Below are 18878 nucleotides of genomic sequence, written 5' to 3'. Positions count from 1 at the left end.
TCCTAGGACTGTATCCACCTTTTCCAGCCCACCGGAGCACCTGAAAGCTGAACTAATTTATGCAGGATAAGACCTCAACTGCCGAGCTGAGAAGTTCGTGACGAATCGAATTTACTGTAAGTTCGCTCATCTCTAGAAATAATAAAACAGCCTGTCTTAGTGTCTTTTATGCAACAAATTAAATTTTGATGGCAGCATAGGGCAGTGCATAAATTCATGACACTTATCAAAATAAGGAGTAATATGTCAATAAATTTGGTGTATATATTGACTGCCAAAATTTTAGTCTATTGTATTATACCAATTGAATTTTTTTTAATTAAATTGTGTCCAGAGCATTGAAACCAGTGGTCACAAAAGGGTTAAAAACTTTCTAGTCACAATATAATGTTTGAGGCTACATAATAACCATGTCTGGAAGATGCACATTCAGAGAAGTACCATACTTAAAATGTTATCGCTATACACCACATACCAGCAGAAACACATAGACGGATTTTAAAACAATATTATTTAATTAATATGATAAGGAAAACAAAATCACATTTAAAAAAAAGCTGTCATTGGAAAATAGATTAGGAGTGGCAATTGCTGTGATGCATTTATAACAATGATGATTCTGAATAAACCACTTTATTTAGAAGTAACACATTAAATTACCCAACATTCAAAGAAGTTTTTTCATCCCAAAATGTGATGGCACATCACAAGGATATACAGTCACTATATAAGTGTAGGGGGTCTGACTTCTGGGAACCCCACTGATCATGATAAACAATGGACCACAGTGGTATAGAATTTGGAACACCACCAGACATACAGTGATAGCATATCCTACAGATGCGCCATCAATTTTTGAGATAAGAATATCCATTGAGATAGTGTAAGAGCAGAAGGGAAACAGTATGAGCTGGTGGCCATCTTGTTGTCACTTTTTGAAATGGTAAAAATGAGTAAACAAAAACATAATCTTAATTGGTGTAAAGTGATTTTCATCAATATCAAGAAACAGAAAATAAGTTTTAGATATAAATTAATTGGGCAATGTTCACACAACAGAGATCTGGCAAAAAAAAATCCATTAAATAGGACATAGAAGATTAAATAGTGTTAGATGTATAACACAATGGTGTATGCTTATTTGTACATAAATGTGATAAAGAATACTGATTAAAAAAGATAAATTAAGGATGCAAGTATAAGATACATGTATACCACAATATACTTTACAATACTAGATGTAATGATGTGACTATTTTAACATAAGTTATTAGATAAATTTGGAGAGATGGTGGTACCAGCACATACAGTTACTTAGAAAGTGTGCTAACGCAGACCAGGCACTGTAGAGGTATGGTCCAGCTTCTCAGTATGTGTTTGGACCACTGATGTTTGACTTGCTGGCCTCACATGGTAAGTGGAGGTGGAAGATGGGAGATGTGTTAATGAAGGATGAAAATGATGGTGCACAGTAACTACAAACAAAGAAAAAGAACAATGAGAATACTATACAGTCATGCCAGCAATACTATTCACTGGGGTTGTTTAAGTAGTTGTCTCTTTGGGTTCACGTTAGACTTCTGACTACATCATATCTTAAAAATAAGCCATTAAGGAGGCACTGTCATTCTGAAAATCTTTTTATACAGGTGAAACTCGAATAATTTGAATATCATGCAAAGTTCATTTATTTCAGAAATGCAACTTAAAAAGGCGAAACTAAAATAAGAGAAAGACTCACTGCATGCAAAGCACGATAGTTCAAGCAGTGATTTGTCATAATTGTGATAATTATGGCTTACAGCTCATGAAAACCCCAAAGCCCCCCCCCCCCCCCCCCCCCCCCAATAACTATGATTTAGGGAGCCATGGCATCTGCTGGTGTTGGTCCACTGTGCTTCATTAAATCCAGGATCAACACATCCATCTACCATGAGATTTTGGAGCACTTCATGCTTACTTTCCTTTTAACCCCTTAACGATGCAGGACGTAAATGCATGTCCTGGTGAGCTGGTACTTAACGCACCAGGACGTACATTTACGTCCTATGCATAACCGCGAGCATCAGAGCGATGCTCGCGTCATGCGCGGCAGGTCCAGGCTGCCGATAGCAGCCAGGGACCCGCCTGTAATGGCGGACATCCGTGATCACGCGGATGTCCGCCATTAACCCCTCAGATGTCGTGATCAATACAGATCACGGTATCTGCAGCATCGCGGTACTTTGAATGGATGATCGGATCGCCCGCAGCACTGCTGAAGCGATGCGATCATCCAGCTTGGCAGCCAGAGGTCCCCTCACCTGCCTCCACTGCCTTCCACGGGTCTTCTGCTCTGGTCTGTGATCGAGCAGACCAGAGCAGAAGATAACCGATAATACTGATCAGTGCTATGTCCTATGCATAGCACTGAACAGTATTAGCAATCGAATGAAAAAATAAATAAAAGTAAAAAATAGAAGTAAAAAAAATTTGAAACCCCCCTCCCCCAATAAAAACGTAAATTGTCCCATTTTCCCCATTTCACCCCCAAAAAGTGTAAAAACATTTTTTATATACATATTTGGTATCGCCGCGTGCGTTAATATCCCAACTATTAAAATAAAATGTTAATGATACCATATGGTGTACGGCGTGAACATTAAAAAAAAAGGTCTAAAATAGCTGCTTTTTTATAACATTTTTATTCCAAAAAAAATTTATAAAAAAAGTATTAAAGTTTTATATCAGCAAATATGGTATCAATAAAAAGTACAGATCACGGCGCAAAAGATGAGCCCTCATACCGCCGCTTATACGGAAAAATTAAAAAGTTTTTGGTCTTCAAAATAGGGGGATTTTAAACATACTGTCAGCAAAAGAGTAGGTGGGCGGGCACTAGAGACTACCTGTCTTCCAAACAATAGAGAGCACACAGTGTGTTCTGCTAGTTCAGCACTTACCGTATTTATCGGCGTATAACACGCACTTTTTAGGCAAAAATTTTTAGCCTAAAGTCTGTGTGCGTGTTATACGCCGATACACCCCCAGGAAAGGCAGGGGGAGAGAGGCCGTCGCTGCCCACTTCTCTCCCCCTGCCTTTCTTGGGGTCTAGAGCGCTGCTGTCGGCCCTTCTCACCCCCTGGCTATCGGCGCCGCTGCCCGTTCTGTCCCCCTGACTATCGGTGCCGGCGCCCCATTCCCGGCGCCGATAGCCAGTGGGAGAGAAGCGGCGCCGACAGCCAGGGGGAGAGAAGGGGCAGCGGCAGCCATTGCCGGCGCCGCTGCCCCTCCCCATCCCCGGTGGCATAATTACCTGAGTCGGGTCCGCGCTGCTGCAGGCCTCCGGAGTGCGTCCCCGGCGTCGTTGCTATGTGCTGAACGGCGCGGCGCAGGACGTCAGTGCGCCGCGCCGTGCATAGCAACGACGCAGGGGACGCACGCCGGAGGCCTGCAGCAGCGCGGACCCGACTCAGGTAATTATGCCACCGGGGATGGGGGGAGGCAATGGGGCAGCGGCGCCGGCAATGGGTGCCGCTGCCCCTTCTCTCCCCCTGGCTGTCGGCGGGTGAGAAGGGCCGACAGCAGCGCTCTAGACCCCAGGAAAGGCAGGGGGAGAGAAGCGGGCAGCGACGGCCTCTCTCCCCCTGTCTTTCCTGGGGGTATATCGGGGTATACACGCGCACACGCACCCTCATTTTACCATGGATATTTGGGTAAAAAACTTTTTTTACCCAAATATCCTTGGTAAAATGAGGGTGCGTGTTATAGGCCGGTGCGTGGTATACCCCGATAAATACGGTATATGGTGGTGCTATGCTCCCTGGTATTCACAAAGATGTTTATCTAGGGGGATTTTAAACATACGAATTTGGTTAAACAGTTTGCGATTTTTTTTTAAGCGCAACAGTAATAGAAAAGTATGTAATCATGGGTATCATTTTAATCGTATTGACCCAAAGAATAAAGAACATATGTCATTTTTACCGTAAATTGTACGGCGTGAAAACAAAATCTTCCAAAATTTGCTAAATTGCGGTTTTCTTTTTAATTTCCCCACACAAATGGTATTTTTTGGGTTGCGCAAAAAACAAGCACTCATACTAGTCTGTGGATGGCCCTTAAGTCCTTAAGGCCCAAATGGGCTGAGTCCTTAAGGGGTTAAAGGGGGATTTTTTTTGTTGTTTTATATCAACAGGTTCCAGAAAGTTAGTAAATTACTTCTATTAAAAAATCTTTATCCTTCCAATAATTATCAGCTACTGAAGTTGAGTTGTTCTTTTCTGTCTGGCAACAGTGCTCTCTGCTGACATCTCTGCTTGTCTCAGGAACTGCACAGAGTAGAAGACGTTTGCTATGGGGATTTGCTTCTACTCTGGACAGTTCCTGAGACAGGTGTCATCAGAGAACACTTAGACCAAAAAGAACAACTCAACTTAAAGGGGTACTCCGGTGAAAACCTTTTTTCTTTTAAATCAACTGGTGGCAGAAAAATAAACATATTTGTAAATTACTTCTATTAAAAAATCTTAATCCTTCCTGTACTTATTAGCTGCTGAATTAACAGAGGAAATTCTTTTCTTTTTGGAATGCTCTCTGATAACATCACGAGCACAGTTCTCTCTGCTGACGTTATTATAATAATAATAACGCTTTATTTATTGTTGTCCTTAGTGGGATTTGAACCCAAGTCCCCAGCACTGCAAGGCAGCAGTGCTAACCACTGAGCCACCCTGCACTATGCATGGTTGCTAAAATGGACAGAGATGTCAGCAGAGCGCACTGTGCTTGTGATGTCATCAGTGTTCCAAAAAGAAAGGAATTTCCTCTGTAGCATTCAGCAGCTAATAAGTACTGGAAGGATTAAGATTTTTAATAGAAGTAATTTACAAATATTAAAAGTAAACAAGAAACAACAGTGGCACCGATACCTTAGGCCTCCTAAGACCACGAGATGGAGACGGCGTCCCGCTAGACTGGAAATCCACCCTGGCAACGGAGGTGCTAGGACAATAAAGACCGTAGTCACCAAATGGTAGTAAATGAAGAAAAAAGGTGTCCTGCACTCACCGCTTCAGTCCAGGTAATCCTGCTCCCATCTCGGGTCACGACTCGAACACGGAGGGCATGGGTAGTGGAGCGCTCAGAGGCGACTGCCGGCGGTTTCACGCATAGGAATGTGCTTCATCCGGCCTCCAAGGAGGCCGGATGAAGCGCATTCCTATGCGTGAAACCGCCGGCAGTCGCCTCTGAGCGCTCCACTACCCATGCCCTCCGTGTTCGAGTCGTGACCCGAGATGGGAGCAGGATTACCTGGACTGAAGCGGTGAGTGCAGGACACCTTTTTTCTTCATTTACTATAATTTACAAATATGTTTAACTTTCTGCCACCAGTTGATTTAAAAGAAAAAAGGTTTTCACCGGAGTCCCCCTTTAAGTACTGAAAGGATTAAGATTTATTAATAGAAGTAATTGACAAATCTGTTTAACTTTCTGGAGCCAGTTGATACATAAAAAAATTGTTTTCCTGGATAACCCCTTTAACCATTTAAGGACCATTTTCACCTTAAGGACTCAAAACAATCTTCGTTTTTGCCCTTTCGTTTTTTCCTCCTCATCTTCTAAAAATCATAATGCATTTAATTTTGCACCTACAGACCCATATAAGGGCTTGTTTTTTTGCATCACCAATTGTACTTTGTAATGACATTATTTATCTTATAAGAATCTGCGGCGAAAAAGAAAAAAAATACATTTGTGAGGTGAAATGAAAAAAAAACAAAACACAATTTTGCAACCTTTTAGGGCTTTCGTTTCTACGCAGTGCACTTTTCGGTAAAAATGACACATCGGCCCAGATTTATCAAACTGTGTGAGAGAAAAAAATTTAGTGATTTTCCCACAACAACCAATCACAGCTCAGCTTTCACTTTACCCCAGCTTGGTAGCTAAACTGTGATTGGTTGCTGAGGGAAAATCACTCTATATTCTCTCTCACACAGTTTGATAAATCTGGGCCATTGTCTTTATTTTGTGGGTTCATACAGTTACAGGGATACCCAATTTATGTAGGTTTTATTTATTTTACTACTTAAAAAAATATGTAACTGCATGCACTAAAATTAGTATGTTTAAAATTCTCATCTTCTGCCCCCTATAACTTTTTTTATCTTTCCGCGTATGGGGCTATATGAGGGCTTATTTTTTGCACCGTGGTCTTTAGTTTGTATCAGTACTAGAGATGAGCGAATGTACAGTAAATTTGATTCGTCACAAACTTCTCGGCTCGGCAGTTGATACTTATCCTGCATAAATTAGTTCAGCTTTCAGGTGCTCCGGTGGGCTGGAAAAAGTGGAATCAGTCCTAGGAAAGAGTCTCTTAGGACTGTATCCACCTTTTCCAGCCCGCGGGAGCACCTGAAAGCTGAACTAATTTATGCAGGATAAGTCATCAACTGCCGAGAAGTTCGTGACGAATCCAATTTACTGTAAATTCGCTCATTTCTAATCAGTACCATTTTTGTTTTGATGATACTTTTTGATCGCTTTTTAGTAATATTTTTATGGTATAGGAAGTGACCAAAAATTAACTATTTTGAACTTTTTTTTAGGTGTTTGCCATCGACCGTGCAGTTTAGCTAACCTTATATTTTAATACTTCGGACATTTATGCATGCTGCGGTACCACATATGATTATTTTTTTTATTACATTATTTTATTTATAAAATAGGAAAAGGGGGGTGATTTTAACTTTTATTGGGGGGAGGGGCTTATTCATATGCGTGCATGGAGCAGTAGATCATTGATCGTCGATCGTATAGGAGATGCTCCCTTCAGCTGTTCCTAAACTGCACCCTCCAGCTGTTCCTAAACTACAACTTCTATGCACCAAAAATAATGAACTATGTTTATTTATGCCTCTGATAAATCTTTCATGCAAATTCATTTTTTTTAACCTGTTTTCATGTTTAAAATTTTTTTTTTTTTTTTATTCCCATTGTGTGAAATTAATCAAATGTGCTCAGGGGCCCTGAGCTGCAGATGTCAGGAGAGAAAATTATCCCCATGGGTGGTATCTGGCAATGGCCTGACTGAGCCAAATGTGCTTTTCTATGTGGGAGCTGGGAGAAATAAACGTAGGCCGAACAGTTACGACCAAATTTACAGACACATTACAATTGGTCTGAAAATTATACTTTCTTGCAGATTTTAAAGGGGTTTTCCAGTGGGAATACAATTTTACCTACGAGTAGAAGCTTGCTATTAAAATAAAAACAGCTTATACATACTTTTCTGGCTCCCTGTAGATCTCCTGTATAAAGGCGCCCCATTTGAAGGCCTGTGTATCTTGTTCTCCCAGAGAGTCTGTAATATTGTAGCTCACAGCGCCGCTTTCCCCAATCACAGACACCGCTGCAGATTGGACATACACCAACCTGCGGATGGAACGCTTTGACACCGAGACCTACGTGCATCCAGGAAGGCACTGTATGTATAAGTTGTTTTTATTTTAATAGCAAGCCTTTGTCCAATACAATTATATAGATTTAGTTTTATTTTACTACTTTTACATTTTATTAACCTTTATAATGTATGCTAAAAACTGCCTTATTCTGACCTGTATAAGGACAGTTTTTATTTTTGCAGTAATGTGTAGTTTTTATCAATACCATTTTGTTTGAAGTCTGGAGTGTTATCAAGAGACTTTATGTAAAAATCATAAAAGCTTTAGTATCCTCAGTATACCAAAGGATAATTGCCCATTACAGACAGAATCCTGCTGCTTAATCATGCGGGCACAGTGACTGCATCTCCACGATAAGGATGAGCGCTGTTTGTCCAAAACTGTATGGGTATTAGCCACCAAGATGTATAGGCGGTTAAACAATTTAGAAGCTATTTTGATGAAATGACATCTCAAAATATCTAACTTATTTTAACAATATATTTGCATTAAGGTATTTATAATGTTGGCTGCTGTACTGAATAAGTACACCGTTTTTACATTTGAATTCTGTGTCTTGGCAGACTTCAATGATATGCCTTTACTAAATAATGGGTCTAATAAAAGGAAGCTAGTTTTATCAGATTATCACAATAGAATGAATAGTGGACAGTATATAAACCATACATACAATCAAAATTTGTAAAGGAATGTATAAATAGTAAAACAAAATAACTAACAAAAAATTATAATGTGGAGAAACATCGTTACACCTACAATCACAATTCTTATTTTTACAACCTCAAAAATGGGTGCATACCAAATTCAGATTGACTCCCTGGGTATATTATTCTGAATACATAGTCTGTTGCTTCATCTTCTTCCTTGTCTGAAGTGGACTCTGAGGAACCCTGAGGACTTCTTTTTCTCAGCTTGGGAAATACTTTGCCCTAAGTTATGCAAAGATTAAAAAACAAAGAAAATGTTGATTACAGCTAAACCAGTGTTGGTGGCTATTTGCTTATGTAATTTGACATTTAAGGCCACATGAAGAATACAGTATAACAAATAAAGTAGAAGTAGCAGAGTTCATCAGCTCACCCCTGAGAACGCCAAGCGTCTGCGCCCGGACATGTGCAACTCAACACCAGCAGGAGCAATGTAGAAAAAGATGCATCAAGCACAGACCTTGGGCAATTGAAAACTTTATTCATGTACCAACAAGGACAGGATAAAAGTGACGCGTTTAAGCCAGGTAACCTAGCCTTACTTCTAGTATGAGTAAGGCTAGGTTACCTGGCTGAAACGCGTCACTTTCAATTGCACGAGGTCTGTGCTGGATGCATATTTTTCTACAGTATAACAAATAATAATATACAAACTTATAACCAGTTTCAATCATTACAGATTTTGGGTTAATCATCAGGATTCTAAGAATGCCTTCAGAGTCTTTTTCAGAGCCGAGATATAAGCAATTTTGTTATTTAGCGATTGAGGCTCAAAGGCCTGGGGGGGGGGGGGGGGGGTTCCACAGCGTTCTTTATCAACGCTCCATGGCCCACTTGCATCTGCCTACCCCATTTGATTGATAGCCAATGGATAAAGAAGACATGGACTGGACTTACCTGGGCTCTTGCCTTGTTAGAGAATGCCCCCTGGCTTTTGAGCCTAATTTTCATAATAACAAATGCTTATATCTTGGTGCTGGAGAGGACTATAGAGATTTTATGGTATGACTGGAATTCTGATTACTAGCCCTAACTAGCTAAGTGCTTATTTAAACCCGTTTTTCTGGTAACAGGTCGGCTTTAAACAAGTCCTTTATTTGCCCATTGGTCTCACCTGTGTAGCTAACTTTCGGGGAATTACCAGATAACATCATCGCCTATCAGATTCTTAGCAGCTCTCAGACCTCCACCCATTCAGCCACACTCCTCTTCTTCCACTGAAGGCCCCTCCTGCACAGAATGCTGTAGGAACATAGAATGGCTACCTTCTCTAGGAGACTTTGGAGTGTAATGATTAAAAAGGTGAGCAACTACACTAAGCAGCTCCAGAGTTATAAAACTCCCTTTCACTCACACTGCCTGTCTCTATCTACTGTGTGCAGATTCTTAAGTGTGTCCTATGAGATGCAGCCTAACACTGCTCTCCTGCTTATAACGGAAAACAGGAGGGAAAAAGAGAAATACTAAAATTGTATCACATTGCTGCATGATGACTTCTTTTGCCCAAAGCCAGAGGCATCATGGGTAATGCAGGCAGCATACCAGAGAAGAAAGATGGCAGACAACCCATGCATGCCACATTAACTAAAGTAGGTAAACACAAAACATACACAAGAGCATCTACTTTATTATGTAATAATAGGCTATGTCTGACTACATAGGTCAGTGGGGTCTGCGGCAGATTTTCCTGCATCTTAAGCTGCTACATACATTAGGTTGATTTTCCTTTCAATTGGTGTTATGAAAATTTCTACAACATGGATGTAATACCTTTCCTCTTTGTGACCATAATGGAGGATCAAGTTGTCCATGAGGGAGTAGGCCATTTTCCAGACAGGAGAGAAATTGGAGAAGATGCCCTCCACGGGGGAACCTGAGAGGAGGTCTCTGTATTCCATCCTGACTAACTAATACCACAGTGCCACCACTATCCACTGTATATTGAAGAGAAAAACAATGCACATATTAACAACTGTACAAGTGCTTCATGACAACAAAAGATTAGATAGATTATTTTAAAGAGAAACTGTCACTAGTTTTATGCTGTCCGTACCAGGGTCAGTATGAAAGAGGGACAGACTCCCATTGGTCAATGCTGTAAAATTCACTATAAATCATTCGTCCATTTAAGAGGAATAATAGTTATAACTTCAGTCATTAAAGTGGTACTCAGGTGGAAACATTATTTTTCAAATCAACTGGTGCAAAAAAGTTAAACAGATTTGTAAATGATTTCTACTCCCCAAGTTGTATAGTTCTTTTCAGTCTGAACACCATGCTCTCTGCTGACACTTCTGTCCATGCCAGGAACTGTCCAGAGAAGAAGAGGTTTGCTGTGGTGATTTGAGTGTACTCTGGCAGTTCCAGAGGTGTTAGTAGACAGCACTGTGGTCAGACTGAAAAAAACTATACAACTTCCTCTGTAGCATACAGCAGCTGACAATAGAAGTAATTTACAAATCTGTTTAACTTTCTGTCACCAGTTGATTTGAAAAAATAAAATAAAAAATACATTGTTTTCCGCCAGAGTACCCCTTTAAAGTGGTCCCTGGCAAAATCTCCCCTCTGACCTTGATTGGCAGATCCCTCCCACCTTCTGTATAGGGGCAGATCAATCAATAAAGCTGCAGGGAATGTTGCTCTGTAGTCCGAAGGCTTTTCAGAAATGTGAACACTGCTCCACCTCTCTACAAGCAAAGCAGACTGGCATGAGTCAGAAACGATTGGGCACTGAGGTGTTTTGTTCCATCATATCACTATGACTTGTCAGAAGATTTCTTAAGTGACAGTTACCCTTAGACCATTTAGACTTAAAAGGGGTATTCCCATCTCAGCTTTTTGATTGGTAAGCTGAAAATAGCCAATGCGGGTGAGTTACACAGTTTGCACAACTCCCATTGACTTTAATGAGGACCAGGAGTTAAAGAGGAAGCCCGAAAGCGGAGGTGAGAATACCCCTTTAATGGATATACAGTTAGCTTAGCCTATATGACTGACAACTAGGACAGTAAATCTCTATCCATCTAATTGTGTATCCTCAAGGAAACATGTAAATGTTCAGGAGGTTCAACTGTTATCTGGAATGAGGAAGGAACATGAAATGAGGAAGCATGGAATCACTGTTCTTGCCAACCAGAGTGGTTTCTACATCTGATAAAATGTTGATCTTGTGAGAAATGACGCATAACAGTAAAAAATATCCAAAGCTTTACTTTTAAACATATAGATGTCTTGTCACAGGCATAGTCATGCAAGAGATGTCAGAAGTTAGGATCAGTGGTTGTCTAAACACTAATACTCCCAAAAAGAGCTAGAATGAAGGGGTTGCAGAAGTCAGATTTTGAGGTGAATGTGAGCTATAAACTTGGAATATCAAAGATCAAATCATAACAATGGTGGGAGGTATGATTTATTGACATACAGTGTTAGCAATGTTTTCTTGGCTCATATAGGCCTTGTATATGAAGAAGGAAGTGGAGGGGAGAGCACTCCTATTATAAACACAGCTGTTACAAAGGATACCTCTGTGAGGCAGTGCATGGATCCAGCAAAACAATTGACACCTGTGAGGTGCATGCAATAAAGCTACAGTAAATGATATCCACCGAACAAAAGAACGATAGGCACTGCCTCTGAGCGCTTTGGCGTTTTCCTTGATGCCTCCCAGTGATTCCAGACCTCCGGGCACATAGACGCAGTTGATGTGGTGAGTGCATGCTATCATTCTTTTGTTCGGTAGGCCTTGTATATATTTATCAATAAGGAACACGTTCTACCAATTCCCTACTGGTTACATCTAGCAGAATATCAAAATATGTCCATTACAACAAATGTTCCACAGAATACAATGGAACAGTAAATTTGCAGTACAAATGTGACAAATCTCTAGTAAATGCATGATGCCACGTTATATAGTTAAATAGTTAGTATGGTTAAAAAATCACATGTCCATCAGGTTCAGCCACAGGTGGGGTGATGATATGGATGAAGGGTGTATGGGTAACTTTTAAACTTTTCCTATATAAATCCAGAGTAAGAAACCAATACAGCATAAACCTCTGCCTTCAGAACCTTATAATGTAAACTGCACATACAAATCATACATCTATATATGAGTATGCATATAGAGAGCTGTAGCTCAGTCCACATGACTACTAAGCTTAGAATAATAATTTAATAGTTATCCTAAAACTTTTTCTTCAAAACTTTAAATCAATATGGTAAGCTCCTGTTCAATAACATGATGCCTGCATTATACAGCATTTTTTAATGTGACAAAAGCTTTTGCATTCAAAAGCATACCTTGTTGGTGACAGTGCAAATACACAATTTCCTCAAGACGAATGGTCATTGCATAGTCCCAGTAAACACTAAAAAATATTAACAGAAAGAAAGACATAATACAGGGGAATATTATCAGTTTGGTTGTACTCTAACATTAGCACAAGTTTAAAAAAAAAAAAAAAAAAAAAAAAAAGAAAGGGCTATGACATACCAAAAGTTTTTTTTTTTTTTTTTGGTGGCAGGTACACTTTAATAATATAAGTAACACAGACAACTGAATAATATAAGTAACACAGACAACTGAAGATTATGTCCATAGTTATAAACTACATAAAAACTGCATCACTTCCGGTTCTGGTGCCATGCTGTAAAGACGCATAGAGGACAAGCTCCCTGCCTTACCGCTTACTCAGGCCCAATTTACCTGCATTCTCCAGTCCCAGGACCCCTACTCCGAGCAATGTCAGGGTAGAACATATATGGACCGGTACCTGCTCCGCACGGGCCGAAAATCTAGCAGGAAACATACTGGCTGTTATTCATCTCACAAAGGTGGTGTGTCCAACATGGCGGAGTCCCCGGCCTTCAGCAGGGCTGCCTCTCCTGCTCTGTCGGACTATGATTCAGTTGCGGGCTCAGAAACCAGAGAACTGACAGGCATTGACTACTCCTGTCTGGCTAAACGTATCGCGCCTAAGGTGCAGGAGGCGGTGGTCACTACTATTCAGGAGACCCTGCAGCAGCTCCAGCGGACGGCCTCCCAACATGGCGCCCACTTGTCTGAGGTGGAAGCCAAGGCTGGCACAGCAAAAGAGAAAGCAGATGCCGCTACCTCTAAAGTCCTCTCCCTATAGGTTGAATGCCGCAGATTCTGGGACAAGGTCGAGAACCTGGAAAACAGGTCCTGACAAAAAAAAACCCTGAGGATAGTGGGCTTACCTAACTCGGTACCGTCTAGAGATCTTCTCCATGTATGTGAGGTGTTACTCCCCAAAGCCCTCGGTCTCCCTCACCCATGCAAGGTGGAGAGAGCGCACAGGCTGGGCCCTGACCTGAGGCAAGAAGGAGATACTGGCACCCTCCCAGGATTGGAGCACCGCAATAGACCAAGGCAAGTGATTGTCAAGTACCTGGACTCTATGGATAAAGTGGCGCTCCTGCGCACATTCCTCCAGAGGTGCCATGATCTTCTCTTTGAGGGCTATAAGCTTCTACTATTCGGGGACTTTTCTGCTGAAGTGACTTACTATACCCTGCACTATTGAGGGTCTTCTACCACAATGACTCTACTGCTACATAACAATCCCCTGATGTGGCCTAGGAAGAACTGCGGTCCCTGCAGCTCTTTTGGACAGAGTTTTTGGACATTCTCTGCGGGGCAGGGGTGGTGGCCCTCCCCCATCTATGCCCTCTTCCCGTGACAAGATATTACCAACTGATCAGCCGCCACTGTCTCAGACCACCGAGTTGTGGGGCTCTCAACCCAGGTAACAAAGAGGACAATGACTTCTCCCCTGTACCGATCTTTTGTCCCAGACGCTGCTTTGACCCCCCCTGGCCGCGAGAGCTGAGCCTGTTTCTACTGCCTTCGTTGACTGATGGACTTCTGATTCCTCGTGTTATGCAATTTTTCTGACTGGACTTCAAACCTGGTTGACTTTTAGCCCGATTTGTATAGGTACTTTTCCTCCAGCTCATATTCCTGTGCTTAGGGACACCTCAGGCACACTTCGAAGAGATCCCAAGGTGGTTAATGCCTTTCTGCAATCCTACTTCCGCTCCCTATATACTGATTCACCCACCTCAGCGTCTCCCTCCCGGGATTGGCTGACATCTGCCAACCTTCCCTCTCTCACTGAGGAGGAACAGGTGGCTCTGAATGCCCCAGTTACCGGGAGGAGCTTGCCGTGGCCATCAAGGGACTGGTGACCAATGAGGCCCCCGGGGCCTGACGGCTTTTCGGGAGGCTTCTACAAACTATTGAAGGGGGAACTTTCGCCTACACTGTTGAGTCTTTACAATGCCTACCTGCAGGGGAGCCCTATCCCAGTTTCTATGAATACAGCTTATATTAAAGTTTTACCTAAACCTGGGAAGGATTTGCTCACTCCTGATGGCTACCGTCCTATTTCTTTGATCAATGTTAATCTTAAGCTACTGACTAAAATTTTAGCTAACCGCCTAGCAAGGTTTCTCCCTAGGTTGATCTCTTCTTTGCAGGTGGGCTTTGTTAAGGGACACTCGGCGGGGGCGATTATCTGCAGGGTGATAATATTCCTGGATGAAATACAGCTTAGACCATCCTTACATCCCAGTCCTGCAATTCTGTCCATCGATGCCGAGAAGGCATTTGACAATGTCAAATGGTCCTGGCTGTGGAATGTGCTTCACACAATTTGGTTTTCTGGCCCTTTTGTTAACTACCTTTATGCACTCTACACTTCCCCTATGGCTAGGATATCTACCCTAGGTTTCCTCTCCTCACCCTTCTCTCCCCAAAAGGGCACCAGCCAGGGCTGCCCCTTATCGCCTACTACTTTTTAACTTAGTCATTGAATCCCTGTCAAGGGTCTTGTCTACCGCTCGGGTCTTTGAAGGTATATCGGTGGTCAGGAACTCTATTACCCATGCTCTGTTTGCGGATCATCTTTTGATTTTCCTTGCTAACCCGACTCGAGAATCAGGGTATAAGGTGAACGTCTCGAAAAGTGCTTTTAGACTTATCACCAGGTGGGAAGGCTTGTAGAGTCTGATTTACCCTTAACCAATCTCCCTCAGTAGAATGCCCATGAAATACTTAGGGATGGGGTGGGTAGAACGGCCTCTTCTCTTTACTGCTTGAATTTTCCACCTCTGATTCAGAAGGTGGTTGGCGAACGGAGAAGGTGGATCTCTCTCCCTCTTCCTCTACTGGCTCGCAGTCACCTGATAAAAAAATCTTTATTTCTCTAAATTGCTCTACCCCCTCCAAACGATACTGGTATTGTTGAAACGCACTGACTGAAGCCCCTGGTCACTATCGGCTCATCTACACACTTAATTTGGTGCGGTCCCCCTACAGTTACGGGGTTCCTGCATAGTCCGCGACGCGTTAGTGGCTTGGAAGATAGGCCGGACATCCTTACAACTTCTATTCTCAATCAGTAAACACATGACCCTGTGGACTCTCCCGAGTTAACCCTTAGAAGGGAGGAGAGAGGCTGACATAACGTTGGTCCAACATCTAGTTTGTCAGAGCCACGTTATCTTACTTTTGAGGAAGTGTCCATAGCTTACTCTTTAGGCCCGGAGCATTACCTTCCCTATTGTCAGATCATGGCAATTCATGACATTCAAAACACATCCTTTGACAGTTTTATCTCCTCTGACTCGGGAGTTTATTCATTGTCCCGGCTCTACAGCTTCCTCCACAGATAGAGTGCTTCGACGTTACGTCAGCACTCCGGCCAGAGAGCGCTCTCCTCTCATGTCCCCTCTGCCGGCGGGGCTGGGATTCGAATCGCGGGACACGCCCGCATACGAGTTCCAGCCGGTCACTCACCTCCCTGGTCTTCCGTGTTCCCAGTCCCAGCGCGTGTGCCCCCGTCTCCTAGGGCACGAACCGGAGCTCTGATTTAAAGGGCCAGTACGCCCTAATTAGTGTCTTCACCTGTTCCTTTCCTATAAGTGTATGCACCTCCCCCTGCCTGGTGCCGGATCTTTGTTGCCCTAGTGCCTGAGAAAAAGCTACTGTAGTACTGTGTTCCTGTCTATCCGTGTACCTGATCCTTCAGCTATCCTGACCTAGTCTTGTCCTTATCCATCTGAACCACACTTCATCCCAGCCACCTGTGTGGACGAGTAGTGCCAGGAGTAGCGACCTGGGTGCCACCTGCTGCAGCAAGACAGGTGGGCTCTGGTGAAAACCAGCGGCACCTTAGACTCTGCTCCCTGGCACGGCTCACGTCATCATCAATACAGGCCTAAAGGATCCACTACTTGCTGTGAACCTTACACTTCGGCTATGCATTCTTCCTTACTTACTGGGAAGGGAAACTGGGGAGGGAGGATTTGACGATTCCGGTTCTTAAGGGTTGGAGCAAGGTTTGCAAAGCCGTTGTTAAACAATGGAGGGATACCCAATTTAGGATAAAGCATCATGGTATTTATGGCTTTACTTTCCCTCGTACACCTGCTCATCCGGAACGTATAGAGGCATGCCTGAACTGTGGGACTCACAGAATGGACTTGCACCATGGTCTGGTGACGTGCTCATTGTCTAGCAGGTTTTGGTCTCCTTACCTATAGACCCACTGCTTGTAATACTCCATATGGTTCCTGAAGGGGTTGCAGTAATGCTTTTGCTCCATTTGATCATCCTGGTGGCTAAGCGGAGCTTACTGACACATTGGTTACTACCCGACATGCCGACAGTCTCGGAGGTTTTGCTTCATGTGAAAAAGTATTTATTTATGGATGTGACAGATCTTAACCGAACCAAAGAAAAAACAGCAAAATCTTTCTTTAAGAAATGGAAGGACTTTATAGTCACTTTCTTGACAGACGATGAAATCCTGTGGTTTATGAGACCCTTCCAGGATACTACCTGGTACTTGACAAGAGCGGTGGCAGGATCTTTAGGTAGACTACGGGTCACACAGTTAATAAGGCCAAAGAGATGTCTGAGGCTCCTAGGCTGCACTTATACCTCTGTTCTGTAAGTCTTTCTGCTCTAGCCTGTTATCATTGTTTTTACCCTGTATATGTCTGCTCTGGGAACGGAGGTAGGCGAACCTCCCATGGACCAAAGTTTGGGGGGGGGGGGGGATGTTGGATACAGGTGTTGGAATTGTTTTCTAGACTTGTCTTGTTCTTTCTGGGTTTATAGCCCAACTTAACTTCATATTATGTTTATTTATGGCAAGACCTCATGTTTTATGATTTATATGAAAAACCCAATAAACATTTATAAAAAAAAAATAAACTGCATCATGGTCACAGAATTTCCATTTAGCACCATAAACTGCATTGAGGGGATAATAATTGCTTGGGAAATGCATTTAAGCTGACCCAAGAATGTTGGTTTGTTTAAATATCAAGATGTCACTTATAAATCTGCAATGTTCTGTGTTATCTGTGAACAATTTTTAAATATCTTTTAAAAATATCATAATAAGGTACCTCAAAATATTATAATTGCTGTCAAAATTCATGAGTATTGATATCATACACAGATTGCTTAAACAACTCCATTACATTAGTAACTCGATTTTTCTATAGCAAAAGAAAAATTTTTTTTTTTTTAAGTTTTAATTTCACAAGCCTCTATACTTAATTCCAATTAATGTGCAGATGACCTGTTAATATTAACTGTTATTATGAGCCATTATCCCTCCTTTTTTCAGCCACCATTCAGTAAAGATAAAAATATAAAAGCATTATTATGAAGTACCACAACCAATGATGCTATGACTTCTGTGGCCCCTCTAAACTCATTTGAACATTTATTCCTAATGCTTCTTAGTTGTAGACACGTCTAAAAAAAAAAAAAAAAAAGTGTCTAATAACATTAACCCCTTAAGGACTCAGCCCATTTTGGCCTTAAGGACTCAGACAATTTCATTTTTACGTTTTCATTTTTTCCTCCTCGCCTTCTAAAAATCATAACTCTTTTATATTTTCATCCACAGACTAGTATGAGGGCTTGTTTTTTGCGCGACCAGTTGTCCTTTGTAATGACATCACTCATTATATCATAAAATGTATGGCGCAACCAAAAAACACTATTTTTGTGGGGAAATTAAAACGAAAAACGCAATTTTGCTAATTTTGGAAGGTTTTGTTTTCACGCCGTACAATTTCTGGTAAAAATGACATGTGTTCTTTATTCTGAGGGTCAATACGATTAAAATGATACCCATTATTATATACTTTTATATTATTGTTGCGCTTAAAAAAAATCACAAACTTTTTAACCAAATTAGTACGTTTATAATCCCTTTATTTTGATGACCTATAACTTTTTTATTTTTCCGTATAAGCGGCGGTATGGGGGCTCATTTTTTGCGCCATGATCTGTACTTTTTTTTGATACCACATTTGTATATAAAAAACTTTTAATACATTTTTTATAATTTTTTTTTTAATAAAATGTATTAAAAAAGTAGGAATTTTGGACTTTTTTAATTTTTTTTCGTTCACGCCGTTCACCGTACGGGATCATTAACATTTTATTTTAATAGTTCGGACATTTACGCACGCGGCGATACCAAATATGTCTATAAAAAATGTTTTTTACGCTTTTTGGGGGTAAAATAGGAAAAAACGGACGTTTTACTTTTTTATTGGGGGAGGGGATTTTTCACTTTTTTTTTACTTTTACTTTTACATTTTTTTACATTTTTTTTTACACTTGAATAGTCCCCATAGGGGACTATTCATAGCAATACCATGATTGCTAATA

General features: G+C 41.6%; 1 protein-coding gene across 1 annotated transcript in view; it reads right to left on the bottom strand.

The window, feature by feature from the left end:
• Positions 1–18878, bottom strand: part of SGSM1 (small G protein signaling modulator 1) — a 376300-nt gene that overhangs the window by 123531 nt on the left and 233891 nt on the right. The window contains exons 10-12 of the mRNA XM_056528949.1: positions 12455–12522; positions 9923–10086; positions 8245–8374 (exon numbers count right to left, since the gene is read on the bottom strand). Of these exons, the coding sequence (XP_056384924.1) occupies positions 8245–8374; positions 9923–10086; positions 12455–12522 (362 nt within the window). The remainder of the gene's footprint in view (positions 1–8244; positions 8375–9922; positions 10087–12454; positions 12523–18878) is intronic.

Source organism: Hyla sarda, chromosome 1, assembly GCF_029499605.1.
Source record: "Hyla sarda isolate aHylSar1 chromosome 1, aHylSar1.hap1, whole genome shotgun sequence".
Classification (NCBI taxonomy): Eukaryota; Metazoa; Chordata; class Amphibia; order Anura; family Hylidae; genus Hyla; species Hyla sarda.
This window is presented reverse-complemented; position numbering and strand designations above follow the sequence as displayed.